The sequence below is a fragment of the Nerophis lumbriciformis genome, linkage group LG17 (genome assembly GCF_033978685.3).
Source record: "Nerophis lumbriciformis linkage group LG17, RoL_Nlum_v2.1, whole genome shotgun sequence".
Taxonomy (NCBI): domain Eukaryota; kingdom Metazoa; phylum Chordata; class Actinopteri; order Syngnathiformes; family Syngnathidae; genus Nerophis; species Nerophis lumbriciformis.
This window is the reverse complement of record NC_084564.2, coordinates 7,148,017-7,167,500: the sequence shown is the minus strand read 5'-3', so window position 1 is coordinate 7,167,500 and position 19,484 is coordinate 7,148,017. Positions and strand designations below refer to the sequence as shown.

Genomic DNA, 19,484 nt, shown 5'->3' with positions numbered 1-19,484 from the left:
GGGAACGCCCGTGGGCGCGGCCCGCGGTGCTCTCTCTGGAGCGCACAGCCCGCCATCAGTGTGTGAATGTGTATGTAAGAATGGGTGAATGTGGAAATAGTGTCAAAGCGCTTTGAGTTCCTTAGAAAGGTAGAAAAGCGCTATACAAGTACATTTACAGATGGATGAGCGGCGGTGGCAGGAGTCTGAGCCGTAACAATATTACTGTAAATAAAAATACAGTACCGCTGTTTAATTTTATTTTGGCAACTCAGCTGCCAGTTTTTTACCATAATAAAATGTAGTACCATAAAATCAGCACCCGTGGATAAAAAAAACAAACCTGACAGCTCAGTCGACAGAATTTTGCTGTAAAAAAACAAACATTGGTCGTTTTTTTTTCAACTTACAATAATATCCTGGAAAAAAAACTCCCTACATTTTACAGTAAAATCTATTGGTAATTTTTATAGTGTACAATTTGATGGATAACTTGCTTCAAAACCATAAATTCAGCAGATATTTAAGTATTTATTTGGATTTTGACCAACAAAGTTAGATAATATAATATTTGTTGCAATATTGGACACTATTTGTTCTCCTGTCAAACTAGAAAAAAAACCTAATACCTTTAGTAAGAAAGAAAATATAAAGTATTTTATTGACACATTATTTCCAGGCTTTTGCGGGCCATATAAAATGAGGTGGAGGGCCAGATCTGGCTCGCGGGCCTTGAGTTTGACACCTGTGCACTAGACACACCAATGAGCTTGTTTATAGATGTACAATAAAACCCCTCATAGGAAGTTGCCATTTGTTCTAACTTTTGTGACATGATACAATGCACATTAATGAACATGTCAAATATAAATGTGACAGATTGTAGCCGGACGCTGATTTCCATCAGCATTTCATTGTAAAGAAACAACCCCAGGGTTTATAGTGAGTTGTATTTTGCACAAGTGGGATGCCGGTTCCTGAAAATAATGCCTACATTAAACCGGTCCGTGGTGCAAAAAATGTTGGGGACCCCTGCTTTAGTGCACAAGTCACATAAATAAATATAAAACCATTATGAAAGTGAACAGAAATTAAGTAATTTTCTATGAAATAAATATAAAACCATTATGAAAGTGAACAGCAATTAAGTACTTTTCTATGAAATAAATATAAAACCATTATGAAAGTGAACAGAAATGAAGTAATTTTCTATTAAATAAATATAAAACCATTATTAAAGTGAGCAGAAATTAAGTAATTTCCTATTAAATAAATATAAAACCATTATGAAAGTGAACAGAAATTAAGTATCTTTCTATTAAATAAACATAAAACCATTATGAAAGTGAACAGGAATTAAGTAATTTTCTATTAAATAAATATAAAACCATTATGAAAGAAGTAATTTCCTATTAAATAAATATAAAACCATTATGAAAGTGAACAGAAATGAAGTATCTTTCTATTAAATAAATATAAAACCATTATGAAAATGAACAGAAATTAAGTAATTTTCTATTAAATAAATATAAAACCATTATGAAAGTGAATAGAAATGAAGTATTTTTCTATTAAATAAATATAAAACCATTATGAAAGTGAACAGAAATTAAGTAATTTTCTATGAAATAAATATAAGACCATTATGAAAGTGAACAGAAATGAAGTAATTTTTTATGAAATAAATATAAAACCATTATGAAAGTGAACAGAAATTAAGTATTTTTCTATTAAATAAATATAAAACCATTATGAAAGTGAACAGAAATTAAGTAATTTTCTAATATAAAACCATTATGAAAGTGAACAGAAATTAAGTAATTTTCTATTAAATAAATATAAAACCATTATGAAAGTGAACAGAAATGAAGTATTTTTCTATTAAATAAATATAAAACCATTATGAAAGTGAACAGAAATGAAGTAATTTTCTATTAAATAAATATAAAACCATTATGAAAGTTAGCAGAAAATAAGTAATTTTCTATGAAATAAATATAAAACCATTATGAAAGTGAACAGAAATGAAGTATCTTTCTATGAAATAAATATAAAACCGTTATGAAAGTGAACAGAAATTAAGTAATTTTCTATGAAATAAATATAAAACATTAAAGTGAACAGAAATGAAGTAATTTTTTATTAAATAAATATAAAACCATTATGGAAGTGAACAGAAATGAAGTAATTTTCTATGAAATAAATATAAAACCATTATGAAAGTGAACAGAAATTAAGTAATTTTCTATGAAATAAATATAAGACCATTATGAAAGTGAACAGAAATTAAGTATTTTTCTATTAAATAAATATAAAACCATTATGAAAGTGAACAGAAATTAAGTAATTTTCTAATATAAAACCATTATGAAAGTGAACAGAAATTAAGTAATTTTCTATTAAATAAATATAAAACCATTATGAAAGTTAGCAGAAATTAAGTAATTTTCTATTAAATAAATATAAAACCATTATGAAAGTGAACAGAAATGAAGTATCTTTCTATTAAATTAATGTAAAACCGTTATGAAAGTGAACAGAAATTAAGTAATTTTCTATGACATAAATATAAAACCGTTATGAAAGTGAACAGAAATTAAGTAATTTTCTATGAAATAAATATAAAACCGTTATGAAAGTGAACAGAAATTAAGTAATTTTCTATTAAATAAATATAAAACCATAATATAAATATAAATAATTTCAAATAAAAAACAATATTATGAAGGGCTCCTCGAGCTCCCTGAGTTCCATGCAGCTGTTTTGATGTGTCTCTTGCGCATGCGCAGACGTTGCTTCTGCTTTTGCTGACTCTGGTTCCGGATGAGCAGATTCGCCTCGAACCAAACTACACAAATGGTACTTTTAAGGAGCTGACACAGAAGGTCGGTACTTACACGACGTGTATTATTCTTACCTTTACTACATCTATCGTACATCTGTTCATTTTTCTAACCAAACTTTACAAATGTGGCTATTTCGTGCTAACGTTTAGTCCAAAGACGATAACGGCCTGGCCTAAACTACAAGCTTCATGTTAATAATTCCACTGACTTTAAAAAACATTACATTATGTTTAATGAACATTTTTAAATATTTCGTGACAAAGTGAACCCATGCGTTGAAAACCTCGGATTTGACTTTTTTCTACTGTGTCGCAAAGTTGGCCAAACATGAGTCAGCATTTTAAACTCGCTCAAAAAGTCACATTCGTGCTAATAACGCAGACCAGCAGATATATGTCGGTTTTTTAAATAATGCAGTTTAAAATACTATCGAAACAATCTAATTGATAGCATAAACAATCGAAACTTTATTTTAGTGGGTGTCGAAAGTGCGGCCCGGGCGCCATTCGTGGCCCACAGCTGGAGTTTTGTTGGCCCACAACTTATTGTCTTGGGGGGGGAAATGTAACACAAAGAGCAAAAATACGTAAAGAAAATGTAAATAAAACCTAAAAAGTCTTAAATATGTGTGGGATATTATGATATATTTTGTAATTTTTTTTAAATGAGACATAGCGCTAGCTTGTTACAAAAAGTGACAGAAAGTATTATTATTTTCTCATGAAATTACATCTTTTTGCAAATTTGTAAAAATATTTTTACTGTTGTTTTTTTCATATCGTACACTTTGTCCGCTATGACACAAATCTGACACAAAGTGGGTCATTAAATTTCCAATTCTTAAATGCAAATCATTTTACCATGAATTGATTAATGTGGACCCCGACTTAAACAAGTTGAAAAACTTATTAGGGTGTTACCATTTAGTGGTCAATTGTACGGAATATGTACTGTACTGTGTAATCTACTATTAAAAGTCTCAATCAATCAATCAATCAAAAAACGAAATTAGGGCCGATTTTCGATTTTTATTATATATGGCAGATTTGAAAACAAGCAAAAAAGAGTTGACTTTCATTAAAATATTGCCATCAAATTGGATTTTGTGCTGTTTTCCTTTTTATGGATACAAAAATCTAATATATGTTCATCCAAAATGCAAAAATGCGTGTTTATCTGTGTGATCACATATTGAACCGGAAGCAATATTTTAGGTCTATGTACTTATTTGTATTCTATTTCCAATTCTTAAATGCAAATCAAAAAACAAATTTCGGGCCATTTTTTTCTATTTTCATTTCTGAAACAAAAGTTGGACACTTTTTTAAAAGGACAATCAGAATCAGAATCAGCTTTATTGTCATTACGCAAGGTAACGAGATTGAGGCCATTCCATACAGTGCGATGTGTGCATGCTAGAAAAACAATGTGCAAATATATAAAAATATAAAAAATGTAGAAGTGCAATGAATATGGTGTGAAATGAATATATACATGAAAAAAAACAAAAAAAAAACAGGGTGGTTGGTGGAATGGGTTATTGCACCGAAGAGAAGGCAGTTATGAGGGACAATGGGGCAGTCCGTTCAGGATGGTTATGGCCCTGGGGAAGAAGCTGTTCTTTAGCCTGTTTGTTTTAGTTTTAATGCACCTGTAGCGCTTCCCAGAGGGCAGCAGGTGGAACAGGTCACAATAGGACTCCTGCTGAAAAAAATATGTTAGCATTATGCTAAAAACATGCTAAACGCCAAGGAAAAGCCAAAATACTGCTTCCGGATCAATTTGTCATCACACAGATAAATGCGCATTTTTGCATTTTGGATTAACATGAATTGGATTTTTGTGTTTATCCGGAAAAGTAAAAATCCATAAAAAGAAAACGGTACAAAATAAGATTTTATGGCAATATTTTAACAAAAATCAACCCTTTTTTGTTTGTTTTCAAATCTGCCATACATAATAAAAATCGAAAAACGGCCCTAATTTAGTTTTTTGATTTGCGTTTAAGAATTGGAAATAGAATGAACAATGTACACTGACCTTTCCTTTTTATGGATTTGTATTTTTTTTTTAGATAAACACAAACATTTCCAATTCATGTTAATCAAAAATGCAAAAATGCGTGTTTCTTTGTGTGATGACAAATTGAACTTTGGCGTTTAGCATGTTTTTAGCATAACGCTAACACCTTTGTTCAGCTGTTGTCTTTTAAAAAAAAAGTGTCATTAAATAGTTGTCCAACTTTTCTTTCAGAAATAAAAATGGAAAAAATTGCCCGAAATTGATTTTTTTTTATTTGCAATTGAGAATTCGAAATCAAATGAACGGGAAGTACTCGGATCGAATAGAATTGTGTCTTTTGATAACAAAATAAAAACATGGAATGGAATTTTGGAGTTCAAATACAGTAGTGTAGTAGACCTAAGTATTAGTCAAGTACCACCATAATAACAACATTAAAATACAGTAGTGTAGTAGACCTAAGTATTCATTAAGTACCACCATAATGACAACATTAAAATACAGTAGCTTAGTAGACCTAAGTATTCATCAAGTACCACCATAATGACAACATTAAAATACAGTAGTGTAGTAGACCAAAGTATTCATCAAGTACCACCATAATGACATTAAAATACAGTAGTGTAGTAGACCTAAGTATTCATCAAGTACCACCATAATGACAACACTAAAATACAGTAGTGTAGTAGACCTAAGTATTCATTAAGTACCACCATAATGACAACATTAAAACACAGTAGCTTGGTGGGCCCAAGTATTCATTGAAAACAAGGCAGAGGTTTTATTTAGCAAGTATATTTAATATTTTTGGCCACTATTTGAACAGTAACACTGTGTGTGAATATAAGAAAATAAAAGTCATTCTTTGGCGTACCACGAGATAGAGCCGGCGTACCACAGTTTAAGAATCACTGACCCAGTGAAATGAACATGTGCAGAGATACTACCATTTGGCAATATGTTTACTATTGTGGTGGTGCGTGGCATCATATCGAGAGCTCTTCCTAATACTCTGACTCTTGACTGGGACTCTTGTGTAGAGAGTCGACCATGTTCCTGCAAGGCCAGCGCACCTCGGTGTTCACCTTCCAGTCGGCCGTGCACAGCGCTCGCCTGTTGCACTGTCTGGACGAGCAGAGGAGGCGGGACATCCTGTGCGACGTGACCGTGGTGGTGGAGGGCCGCAGCTTCCGGGCCCACTCATGCGTCCTGGCCTCCTGCAGCGACTACTTCCAGGGCTGCGTGGCCGGCGACGCCAAGCTCAGTGCCGTGGTCGCCCTGCCTCTGGAGGTCAGTGTCCGCCTTCTTGGATCCACAGCTCTCTTGGGAAACTAGTATGTGTTGAAAGGAACTGTCGGATCAACTATTGATGGAGCTATGTGCTCAAAAATCCAACTGCCACCATCGTAGTCTTTTACTAACTCCACATCTCTCCTTTTTAACCTCAGCAAAGATTATATGGGCTTGCATGTCAAATGTGTGATATCATGTGCGATACAAGCAGTCCTGCAGCATGTTTACTTGTGTGTGTGTGTGTGTGATATCATGTGCGATGCAAGCAGTCCTGCAGCGTGTTTACTTGTGTGTGTGTTTGTGATATCATGTGAGATACAAGTAGTCCTGCAGCATGTTTACTTGTATGTGTGTGATATCATGTGCAATGCAAGCAGTCCTGCAGCATGTTTACTTGTGTGTGTGTGTGTGTGTGTGTGTGTGTGTGTGTGTGTGTGTGATATCATGTGAGATACAAGCAGTCCTGCAGCATGTTTACTTGTGTGTGAGTGATATCATGTGCGATGCAAGCAGTCCTGCAGCATGTTTACTTGTGTGTGTGTTTTTGATATCATGTGAGATACAAGTAGTCCTGCAGCATGTTTACTTGTGTGTGTGTGTGTGTGTGTGTGTGTGTGTGTGTGTGTGTGTGTGTGTGTGTGTGTGTGTGTGTGTGTGTGATATCATGTGAGATACAAGCAGTCCTGCTGCATGTTTACTTGTGTGTGTGTGATATCATGTGCGATGCAAGCTGTCCTGCAGCATGTTTACTTGTGTGTGTGTGTGATATCATTTGAGATACAAGCAGTCTTGCAGCATGTTTACTTGTGTGTGTGTGATATCATGTGCGATGCAAGCAGTCCTGCAGCATGTTTACTTGTGTGTGTGTGTGTGTGATATCATGTGCAATGCAAGCAGTCCTGCAGCATGTTTACTTGTGTGTGTGTGTGATATCATGTGAGATACAAGCAGTCCTGCAGCATGTTTACTTGTGTGTGTGTGATATCATGTGCGATGCAAGCAGTCCTGCAGCATGTTTACTTGTGTGTGTGTGTGATATCATTTGAGATACAATCAGTCTTGCAGCATGTTTACTTGTGTGTGTGTGATATCATGTGCGATGCAAGCAGTCCTGCAGCATGTTTACTTGTGTGTGTGTGTGTGTGATATCATGTGCAATGCAAGCAGTCCTGCAGCATGTTTACTTGTGTGTGTGTGTGATATCATGTGAGATACAAGCAGTCCTGCAGCATGTTTGCTTGTGTGTGTGTGATATCATGTGTGATGCAAGCAGTCCTGCAGCATGTTTACTTGTGTGTGTGTTTGTGATATCATGTGAGATACAAGTAGTCCTGCAGCATGTTTACTTGTGTGTGTGTGTGTGTGTGTGATATCATGTGAGATACAAGCAGTCCTGCAGCATGTTTACTTGTGTGTGTGTATGATATCATGTGCGATGCAAGCAGTCCTGCAACATGTTTACTTGTGTGTGTGTGTGATATCATTTGAGATACAAGCAGTCTTGCAGCATGTTTACTTGTGTGTGTGTGATATCATGTGCAATGCAAGCAGTCCTGCAGCATGTTTACTTGTGTGTGTGTGTGATATCATGTGAGATACAAGCAGTCCTGCAGCATGTTTGCTTGTGTGTGTGTGATATCATGTGTGATGCAAGCAGTCCTGCAGCATGTTTACTTGTGTGTGTGTTTGTGATATCATGTGAGATACAAGTAGTCCTGCAGCATGTTTACTTGTGTGTGTGTGTGTGTGATATCATGTGAGATACAAGCAGTCCTGCAGCATGTTTACTTGTGTGTGTGTATGATATCATGTGCGATGCAAGCAGTCCTGCAACATGTTTACTTGTGTGTGTGTGTGATATCATTTGAGATACAAGCAGTCTTGCAGCATGTTTACTTGTGTGTGTGTGATATCATGTGCGATGCAAGCAGTCCTGCAGCATGTTTACTTGTCTGTGTGTGTTTGTGATATCATGTGACATACAAGTAGTCCTGCAGCATGTTTATTTGTATGTGTGATATCATGTGAGATACAAGCAGTCCTGCAGAATGTTTACTTGTGTTTGTGATATCATGGGAGATACAAGTAGTCCTGCAGCATGTTAACTTGTGTGTGTGTGCGTGTGTGATATCATGTGAGATGCAAGCAGTCCTGCAGCATGTTTACTTGTGTGTGTGATATCATTTGAGATACAAGCAGTCCTGCAGCATGTTTACTTGTGTGTGTGTGTGTGTGTATGATATCATGTGTGATGCAAGTAGTCCTGCAGCATGTTTACGTGTGTGTGTGTGTGTGTGTGTGTGTGTGTGTGTGTGTGTGTGTGTGTGTGTGTGTGTGTGTGTGTGTGTGTGTGTGTGTGTGTGTGTGTGTGTGTGATATCATGTGAGATAAAAGCAGTCCTGCAGCATGTTTACTTGTGTGTGTGCGTGATATCATGCGCGATACAAGCAGTCCTGCAGGGTGTTTACCTGTGTGTGATATCATATGCGATAAAAGCAGTCCTGCAGGGTGTTTACATGTGTGTGATATCATGTGCGATACAAGCAGTCCTGCAGAGTGTTTACTTGTGTGTGATATCATGTGCGATACAAGCAGTCCTGCAGAGTGTTTACTTGTGTGTGATATCATGTGCGATACAAGCAGTCCTGCAGCGTGTTTACTTGTGTGTGATATCATGTGCGATACAAGCAGTCCTGCAGCGTGTTTACTTTTGTGTGATATCATATGCAATACAAGCAGTCCTGCAGCATGTTTACTTGTGTGTGATATCATGTGCGATACAAGCAGTGCTGCTGGACAGCCAGTTAACTAAATGTCCTCTAAGAAGCACACCATTTTTGCTGTTTGACTAAAGTCATTTACAAAAGATAAACATGCTAGGCTATAGGTTACTTGGAGCACCTCTCAAACTCCATCAGGTTGTATGGGAAGCGTTGGTTTTCATCCAGGATGTCTCTGTACATTGCTGCTTTCATCTTTCCCTCTATCCCGACTAGTCTCTCAGGGCCTGCCGCTGAAAACCATCCCCACAGCAAGATGCTGCCACCAGAATGCTTCACTGTAGGGATGTTATTGTCCCGGTGATGAGCGGTGCCTGGTTTCCTCCAAACATTCACGCCAAAGACTTCAATCGTTGTCTCACCAGACCAGAGAATTTAGTTTCTCATGATCTGAGAGTCTTTCCGGTGCATTCTGGCAAACTGTTTACCAAGAAATGTATTCCTTCTGGCCACTCTACCATACAGGCCTGATTGGTGGATTGTCCTTCTGGAAGGTTCTCCCCTCTCCACAGAGGAATGCTGTAGCTCTGACAGAGTGACCATGGTCTTGGTCACCTTCCTGACTAGACTAAGATGACTGCAGCAATGTACATAGACATCCTGGATGAACACCTTCCCATCCAACCTGATGGAGCTTGAGAGGTGCTGCTGCAATGAGTAATGAGAGAAAGTGCCCAAAGATAGGTGTGCCAAGCTTGTGGCATCGTACTCAAAAAGACTTGAGGCTGTAATTGCTGCCAAAGGTGCATCAACTAAGTATCATGATCTTCTAACAATGGTCCACTCCTTGTGCCACAGGTGACGGTGCAAGGCTTCGAACCCCTGCTGCAGTTTGCCTACACATCCACGTTGCTCTTCACCCAAGAAAACATCCAGGCTGTTCAAAGCTGCGCAAAATTTCTGGGATTTCGCAACCTGGAGTCGGCATGCTTCGATTTCCTCATCCCAAAGTTTTCCGAGCCGAAATCGCAAGAGGGCAAGCAGAGAGTTTGCTGTCGGAAGTCGCCGTCAGACTTCGCACCTCTGTTCCCCGCAGGTCCGACCCGTGGCAGAGAAGATGACTTCTGTTTGGAGTCCTGCGGCCCTCCGATTCCCTCCTCGCCTCTGGAGTTGTCCGCTAGTCCTATTTGTCCCATGTTGTCTTTGACTGACGCGGACTCAGCAGGTCCTCCTTCTCAGATGTGTTTGGCCGTGGAAGACGTCTGCAGTCAAAGCCAGTTAAGTCTGAGCGACTGCGGGTTGCCATGTCAGGCCATGGATCCTCAAGACCTGATGGAGCCAGCAGTTGAAGACGCCGTGAAAAGTCTCGGCATGAACCCAGACCACGGCCTCGGTTCTTGTCCTCTCGACTCAGAAGCGTGCACTCATTTGTTAGAAGGAAACCAGTCGGACAAAGACCAGGGATTTCCAGGGAGGAGCAGAGAGGAGAGGGAAGTGGCCGAACATCTGGCCAAGGGGTTTTGGTCCGACTTGTGCCAGTCTCAGTCTCAGACTCTTCCCGCTTTAGACTCTGCGGACCAAAACAGTCCAGACAAAGCCTCGGAATTTCATTGGCTGAAACAGCTGGACCTCACCTCCAATCCGTCGGACTGTCCCTTCCTCCGGGACCTCGGCACAGGCGACGACCCGCACTCCCGCACCGACACGCTGTCGCAGTCGGAGAAGAGCCCGTACGTGTCCTCCTTCAACTCGGGCGAGGACTCCGACGTGGACACTGATGGAGATACAGAAGCGAACAACAGGAGAGCTGCAGAGGTCCGCCTCACATTCCTAACCGCACGTTTTCATATCCCGGGAAACTGCGTCCTCAGACTCGTCCTCCATTGCAGAGGACGCTGCTTCTCAGGAGCCGTTGGTCCAAATGACTAACAACTGTCCCCGCGCTCTCTCCAGATTCAGCTTCCCTTCCCGGTGGAGCACATCTCGGGGCTGAGTCGCAGTGCCTTCCAGCAGCTTCTCAAGCACAATCACATGACCCCGGAGCAGCTGGAGTTTGTCCACGACATCCGTCGCCGCTGTAAGAACCGTGCGGCGGCGCAGCGGTGCAGGAAGAGGAAGACGGAAAGCATACACCAGCTAGATGGGGAAATCAAAATTTTAGTAAGTGTCGTGGAAATAACGCAGACCTCCGCCAAGGTCCAACAATCAACAAATAGCATTCGCGAACGAATCAAGTCTTTTGAACGGCTCATTTAAGGAGCTGTTCATTTTAATAGTCCGAAAATTTTGATGCCGCTTCCATGTCATCATCTATAGGACAACAAATTCAGGTCAATGACCTTTAACTATACTCTGAATGGAACTATGCACAGCATTTACTTATATAAACCAAAGCAAACAACCTTCCCTAGTCATGGTGCAAAAAAATGTAATAAAAATCCAACCAACACAGATACAGCCCACTCTCGGAACGACATGCTTCGACTTTGACTTTGATTTGGTTATCCAGACTACGGACCGCCTGCCAAGTGCGGCTTCAACTTGGCCCGTGAGACGTAATGAGTTTAATATGGAACTCTACCCACAAGAAGATGGCATTGATTTTAATAGTCTGACAATTTTGATGCTTGTGGACAACGTGAGTAGTTCAGGTTAATAACCTTTAATTATGCTCTGAATTGAATTATGCGCAGCATTTACTTATATGACCCAAAGCAAACGACCTTCCCTATCAATCAATCAATCAATCAATCAATCAAAGTTTACTTACATAGCCCTAAATCACAAGTGTCTCAAAGGGCTGCACAAGCCACAACGACATCCTTCCCGAGTCATGGTGCAAGAAAAAATAACAATTTAAATGCAACCAACACAAAATGTGAACACACATAACAGAACTTGTTCACTGAACTTTGTGGACATTTATAAAAAAAAAATTAATTCACTATAAAAAAAATATCTAAATTACACCCATTAAATCCATTACAAAGCATGATGGGAAAAAAATACATTCATATATTTTTACACGAAATAAATGTATATATTCTAAACATTTTAATTATTATTTTTATTTTTATTTGAATTCACTTTTCGGGTTCATTATTCTGAAGGGTAGTAGTTTTAGCAGTGTTTCTTAACCATAGGGCCGTTGTTGGGCCATGAGCGCCCCCTAGAGGGCCGCCAAAAAATACCAGGGGTACTAAGTTGTAATACACGTTTCCACCACTTGTGGCAGTAATGACCGTATCCAACAAACAAGAAGACGGGAGCTATAGCCATTTAGAAGTTTAAGCGCAAAAAATATGACTAAGCTGTATTTTCGGTTTTTTGACTACGTAATTCAGACACATGTATATTATTATTTATTTTTAATAAGCGGTAGATGGATGGATGGATGGATATTTTAGCACTGCGTAAATATATTTAAACATATTTTTCTTCAGTTTTTCTCAAGTCCCTACTTTGCATTGATTTGATTAGTATTTATTTTTGTAATCAGTCTGACCTAAGCCTTTTATTAACACATCATTTCATATCATTTGACAAGGTTTATCCTGTTAAACTGTGAGTAGGTTAGAGAAAAAAATTGAATACAATTAAAATCTAGAGTAAGATTACTAATTCAATTTTAATATTTGAGCGAGTCCCGTGCCCTTCTGTAGTGGAAAAAGTTGGATCCCGGGTTTAAAAAGGTTAAAAACTTCTGGTATTAGCATTTACCACATTTTTATTAGGTCCTACTTTTTATTGGAGTCGTATTCATACTTTTTTTTCTCTCGATTCATTAATAAGACAATCCTTTATTTACACACAACGGGGAAATTTACAGTCTTACAGCAAACATAAAGTAAAGTAAGTACACAAATTGAATTTTTAAAAAAAAACCTAAAATAAAAATATACAAAAAAAACCCCCAGATATTACGGTATGGAATTTTTAGCAAAAAAGATTACTTATTAGTTGTGTATTTTTTCTATATTGTTAGAATAAAATAAAAATTTAAATGAGGGAAAATTCAAGCTGCCAAAGCATGGAAATATTTACAATGAAAATACAACAAAAATGAGATCAATTAGTTATATTTGTGTAAATTAAATTATTCTAACCGTATTTTTCGGACTATAAGTCGCAGTTTTTTTCATAGTTTGGCCGGGGGTGCGACTTATACTCAGGAGCGGCTTATGTGTGCAATTTTTAACACATTACCGTAAAATATCAAATAATATTATTTAGCTCATTCACGTAAGAGACTAGACGTATAAGATCTCATGGGATTTAGCGATTAGGAGTGACAGATTGTTTGGTAAACGTATAGCATGTTCTATATGTTTTAGTTATTTGAATGGCTCTTACCATAATATGTTACGTTAACATACCAGGCACGTTCTCAGTTGGTTATTTATGCCTCATGTAACGTACACTTATTCAGCCTGTTGTTCACTATTCTTTATTTATTTTAAATTGCCTTTCTAATGTCTATTCTTGGTGTTGGCTTTTATCAAATACATTTCCCCAAAAAATGCGACGTATATATGTTTTTTTCTTTCTTTATTATGCATTTTGGGCTGGTGCGACGTATACTCCGGAGCGATTTATAATCCGAAAAATACGGTACACAAATTCAATAAAAAAAACAAACTATAATTAAAAATATACAAAAAAAAACAGATATTACGTATGGAATTTTTTGCTAAAAAGATTACTTATCATTTGTGTATTTTTTCTATATTGTTGAAATAAAATAAATCGAAATATGTACAATGAAAACACAACAAAAATTAGACCAATTACCGTATTTTTCGGATTATAAATCGCAGTTTTTTTCATAGTTTGGCCGGGGGTGCGACCTATACTCAGGAGCAGGCCCGGTCCTAACCAATCTGGCGCCCTAGGCAAGATTTTAGGTGGCGCCCCCCCCACATCGGCAGTGAAGTGTATATACTCACAAGAACCCGAATAGCTTTGTCTTTGACCTTTTTTTTTTTACTTACAACTATACCTAATATATAAAGGGGTGGAAAAGTGACTATTACCTGCAGGGCAAACATTAGCTAACCAGAAGGCAATAACAACGTAAACAAAAAACACCTGCTTAAAAGATCTAATACAAATGTCCCTGAGGAATGTAAGGTGGGAGTACTGTAATTACCTAACGTTACATTATTATTTTCCATAACAATTTAGCCCCCTCCACAATATTAACCCGACGTTAAAACAGAACTAGCTATTTATTGATTAGCAATTGCCGAATCATGTAGCATTAGCTTAATGCTAAAACGCCAGGTTACTATCACATTCTGTAACAGACAAATAATTTCATGTAGGCTAATGTTACCTACCTGCTACTTCTGTCTTTTCTCGTTTCTACCCCTCTTCTTTTCTCTTTTTTCTTCCTTGGGCACCTGACAGTTTTGGCCGTTTTGACATCTTGTGTTGATTTTTTGATGTGGTGACGTCCAAAAAGAGTCATGATACGGGAAGGGAGGGGGCGCACCGTGCGGGGGGAGGAGGGGGGGCGTAATGTTGTAACAAATAATATTTCTATTAAATAGGCTTTACTTTGCATTTTAATTAACGTGGGATTATTTTTTGTATTTAGAAATAATAGTACCAACTTTTTTTTTTTTTTTCTCCAACATTTGTGGCACTGGCGTGGCACCCCCTGATGGACGGCGCCCTTAGCATTTGCCTATACGGCCTATGCCACGGGCCGGCCCTGCTCAGGAGCGACTTATGTGGGAAATTACGCCCAGGTAGTTGCCAAGGAGATGAATATAAATTAATTTGCGTCATATAACGTACACTTAACAGCCCGTTGTTCACTATTCTTTATTTATTTTAAATTGCCTTTCAAATGTCTATTGTTGGTGTTGGCTTTTATCAAATAAATTTCCCCAAAAAATGCGACTTATACTCTAGTGTGACTTATATATGTTTTTTTCCTTCTTTATTATGCATTTTCGGCCGGTGCGACTTATACTCCGAAAAATACGGAATTTACATCAATAACTGATACGAGTGATTGTTTTTTTTGTTGAGAAAAGTAAAAAAAAAAAACGAACTCCCGGTAAAATAACGAGCCGGTCTTTGGAACGGCTCCCTTCATAGAGCCATGAGTGCTATTGCTAACAGCGTTAGCAGCAGGTTATCACCTGTATGTTCACGTCAACGTCATTAATCCTGATGTTATTCCAGAAATGTGAGAAAGAGAAGCTTCTTCAGGAGCGAGCGGAGCTGGAGCAGAACCTGGAGGAGACCCGTCAGAGTCTGTGCAGCTTGTGCAAGAGCCTGGAGTTGACCCCGGACCAGGACCACCTGCAGTTCCTGGCCAAGCTCTCCGCTCCGGACGTCCCCACCTGGCCGCAGCGTGCCCAGGACAAGAAGTAAGTGGATCTCAGCAGGATGGACGTTAAAAAGGTTGTTGATGTTCCCCAATCATGCTGTCCAGAGACTTCCATACCAACTTTTTGCTTCTGCTGTACCTTGAATCACCAGCAACATGTACAGTATGTACCCTCACAGGGTCATGACCAGTAATTGTTGCATTTCTCAGGGAAAATTGTTCCTCTTGTCTTGTCCAGCACTGTATTATTGCACCACCAAATTAGCACTAACCAGGGATGGAACGGTTCATGAAACTAAATCTGGACCTGACTTCAGATGGTGCTTCTTAAATGTTTTACTACTCGGTTAGGAGCGTGTTTTTGTGAAGTTCTGATCATGCGCACTGCCCGACGTGACAGACGACAGGCGGGAGTAGTGAAGCGTCCATGGCGTTGTGACTTCGAAATTCTTGTCTCCTGCCATCCCGACTGAAGTTACAGATAACACGTATTGCAATGTTTTTTTTTTGTAGACGTCAAACATTGTCGAAAGGATGTCAAGGGGTTGGTTGATCAACAATCACTTACCATCAATTCCGGACTATAAGAGGCACATTTTTTTTCCTACACTTTGAACCCTGCGGTTCAGTAAACGGTGCGGCTAATTTATACAAATAGAAAAAAAAAAAGAAAACAAGCAAATACATTGAAAATTAGAGTGTCCGCCCTGAGATGGGTAGGTTGTGAGTTCAAAACCCCGGCCGAGCCATACCAAAGACTATTAAAAAAAACGGGACCCATTGCCTCCCTGCTTGGCACTCAGCATCAAGGGTTGGAATTGGGGGTTAAATCAACAAAAATGATTCCCGGGCGTGGCCACCGCTGCTGCCCGCTGCTCCCCTCACCTCCCAGGGCAGGGGTGGGCAATTAATTCTTACCAGGGGCCGCATGAGCAACCCAAGCACTGCTGGAGGGCCACACCGACAATATTTCAATTAAATTTTGCTCAAATTATTTTTGTATACCGTAAGATAAATAATAATAATAATTTGATTTAACCTAACTTAACTTTATACAAAAGTAGATTGCTTTTGATGGTTTTATTTTTAACACTGTCTTACACAACACTTCCTAATGTATAATACAATGCAAAAATGTCAATTTCTGTCACTTTATCCTGCATCCTCTTTAAAAGTCCAACATTTTTCCCCGTCAGACTTGGACAACCATCTGTTGTCACACCTGCCAGCTTGTCCCATTTCAGTCCTAACATGTCCAAACACGCATTTACCTATGTGAACAAGTCATTACCTGTGGTTGTCTCTTTAATTGACTGCATGACTGCCAGCTACTCCGTGATTTGAAAGTCTGCAGTTATCCCACGTAAGAAGATGAGCAGCTGGGCGGTGTCACGTACATCGCAGCTCTCATCCAAAGCCAGCGAAAAACAGTCAAAGTCAGCCGTTCTGTTCTTCATCTGAAGCTCCAAGTTTCCAGCGATGGTCTCAACCCGCCTCGTTACAGTGCGTCGGGAGAGTGACACGTTCTCAAATGCGCCCCTCTTCTCCGGGCATATCAGCGCAACGGAGTCCAATAAGCACTCCTTAATAAACTCTCCGTCAGAAAACGCCTTACTTTTTCTGGCGATTTTGTGAGAAATGACGCAACTTGTCCTGACGGCTGCATCTCTGGGTGTGTGAAATTTGGCAAAAAGTCCTTGTTGGGTTTGCAGTTTTACCATCAACGCATCAGCCTCCCTTGCGCTCTTCATCAGACAGATTACGGTATTTTTCCTCGTGCTTCGTCGTGTAGCGGCGATTCAAATGATATTCTTTAAACAGCAACCTGTGTACCACAAATTAAGCACACGGCTTTACTTTTAATTTCTGTAAAGACATACTTGGCAGTCCATGTCTTGTTGGAAACACGCCATTCGTCATCAACTTTTCTCTTTTTAGCGTCTCGGGGATAACCGGGCATCACTTGTCGCTGTGCACCTTCACTCACAGGTTACACACAGACATATGTCCATAAACAACACTTTTCAAAATAAAAGCAGCACAGTTGTATTGCACGCACGACATAGATGTTTTTTTTAATTTATTTTGTAATTTGTGATTGCTGCTGTTCACATTCACTCACAATCACGCACGAGCATAAGTCCACACGGAAGTAATACAAATAACACTTTTCAAAACAAAAGCAGCACCGTTGTATTGCACACTCGACATAGATACTTTATAAAATGTATTTTGTAATTTATGATTGGACACACGCGGGCCGGACAGGGACGCAAAAAGGGCCGGATGTGGCCTGTTCTATTCTCAGGTGTTAAAAACAACAACCGTGTACACCCAACCTGAAAACCATGACTAAACAGGCTCCCAACTGGATTTTGTGAACCGTTCCAGCCTTACTAACACCAACTGAACCTTTTGCTGTAAGAATCCCTGCTACCATGCAATATCACCATAGATGCAAAATGTGCCTTGAACTGAACAAAGACTGATTCCTCCTACTTGTGAAGCACCGTTGCACATGAACATAAAGCCCTTATTCATATCAATGCTAATTGCAAATCTATTTTCTCTGTAATAAAGAGCATTTTGCATAGATCATGTCAAAAGTTGATGTGAAACACCACCAGTAGGTGGCAGTGTAAGTTAGTCACTCTCACTGTGTGCTTCGGTCTTGAAGATGCACACAAAACTGCAACCAGGTCCCCACAAGTCAAAACGACAACAGCTGGGACGTGCGGACCAAGTGAAGGTTGCCAGTAGTCAAAAGTCACCCTCCGTCTCCAAATGGAGGCGCTTGTCTTTTAGCTCCCGTGTTGTGTGCTCTGTGTTTGTGGCGAGGAAGCCAGACTTGATTGGAGAAGCAAGCAGCTGCAAGGTCAGAGGCTGCTAATCCTCGGCCTCATTCATGCCAGATTAAAAACCTGCTCCGACTTCTGATTAAGACCGCAGGGTTAGAAGATTAAACAAAATGAAAGCAGCAATCCTGGAATTCATCAGAATAGCCTAAACGGTCATTACAAGGCCAGATTAAAGAAGACTTGAACTGGATATGTCCTCATTTGCATAATCTCTTTCAGACCTTTTCTGCATCAAATCCTGCTTTTTCCTATTCTTTGATTGTGTCAACGCTCCAAAGCAGTCACACCTATGGTTGTCAACACCTTCTTTTTCTTTCTTCTTTTCTTTTTTCTTATTGTTTGATTGTGTCAACGCTCCACAGCAGTCACAACTATGGTTGTCTACACTTTCTTTTTCTTTCTTCTTTTCTTCTTCTCCTTCTTCACCTTCTTCTTCTTCTTGTCCTTCTTCTTCTTCTTCTCCTTCTTCTTCTTCTTCTTCTTCTTCTTCTTCTTCTCCTCCTCCTTTTCCTTCTATTTCTTCTCCTTCTTCTTTCTTCTTTTCTTCTTTTTCTTCTTCTCCTTCTTCTTTTTCTCCTTCTCCTCCTCCTCCTTTTCCTTCTATTTCTTCTTCTTCTTTCTTCTTTTCTTCTTTTCTTCTTTTCTTCTTTTCTTCTTCTTCTTCTTCTTTTCCTTCTTCTCCTCCTCCTCCTTCTTTTTCTTCTCCTCCTCCTCCTTCTTCTTTTGCTTTTCCTTCTATTTCTTCTTCTTCTCCTTTTTCTTCTCCTCTTCCTATTTCTTCTTCTTGTCTTTCTTCTTCTCCTTCTCCTCCTCTTTTTCCTTCTATTTCTTCTTCTTCTCCTTATTTCTTCTTTTCTTCTTCTCCTTCTCCTCCTTCTTCTCCTCCCCCTCCTTCTTCTCCTTCTCCTCCTCCTTCTTTCTTCTTCTTCACCTTCTCCTCCTTCTCCTTCTTTTTCTCCTTCTTCACCTTCTTCTCATTCTTCCCCTTGTCCTCCTTCCTTTTCTCCTTCTCCTTCTCCTTGTCCTTATTCTGCTCCTTATTCTTCTCCTTCTCCTTCTCCTTCTTCACCTTCTCTTCCTCCTCCTTCTCCTTCTCTTTCGCCTCCTCCTCCTTCTTTTTTCCTCTATCCAATTCAAAATTAATTGGCCGTTTTTCAAACTTTCACCATTTCCACATTTTTCAACCAATTCAAACCATTCCACTTTCAACATATTCCGCTCATCCTGGACATTCAAACTATAATTTTTCCAAGTAAAAAAAAATTCCAGGAATTTCCAGAAATCCCGTCTTTTCAAACCCTTTTTTCACCCTTTTTTTTGTCGACTACTCCTTCCACATTTTTCAGCCCACTGTCAAATCATTCCTCTTAATCAGGACAAAAAACTAAGTTGTTTTTTTTACTGGGAAAAAATTCCCGGTTTT

At 39.0% G+C, this 19,484-nt stretch overlaps 1 protein-coding gene across 1 annotated transcript; it reads left to right on the top strand.

Moving 5' to 3' along the window:
* Nucleotides 1–2,749: 2,749 nt before the first annotated feature.
* LOC133614409 (transcription regulator protein BACH1-like) lies at nucleotides 2,750–18,493 on the top strand. Its single transcript, XM_061972339.1, has 5 exons — nucleotides 2,750–2,864; nucleotides 5,888–6,137; nucleotides 9,719–10,675; nucleotides 10,814–11,020; nucleotides 15,056–18,493. The coding sequence occupies exons 2-5, from the start codon at nucleotides 5,898–5,900 to the stop codon at nucleotides 15,245–15,247; spliced, it is 1,596 nt and encodes a 531-aa protein (XP_061828323.1). The 5' UTR covers nucleotides 2,750–2,864; nucleotides 5,888–5,897; the 3' UTR covers nucleotides 15,248–18,493.
* Nucleotides 18,494–19,484: the final 991 nt, after the last annotated feature.

Coding starts and splice junctions, on each gene's coding strand:
- LOC133614409 (XM_061972339.1), top strand. CDS start 5,898: ATGTTCCTGCAAGGCCAGCGCACCTCGGTGTTCACCTTCCAGTCGGCC. Junction 6,138..9,718: donor TGGTCGCCCTGCCTCTGGAG/GTCAGTGTCCGC, acceptor CTTGTGCCACAG/GTGACGGTGCAAGGCTTCGA. Junction 11,021..15,055: donor ATGGGGAAATCAAAATTTTA/GTAAGTGTCGTG, acceptor ATGTTATTCCAG/AAATGTGAGAAAGAGAAGCT.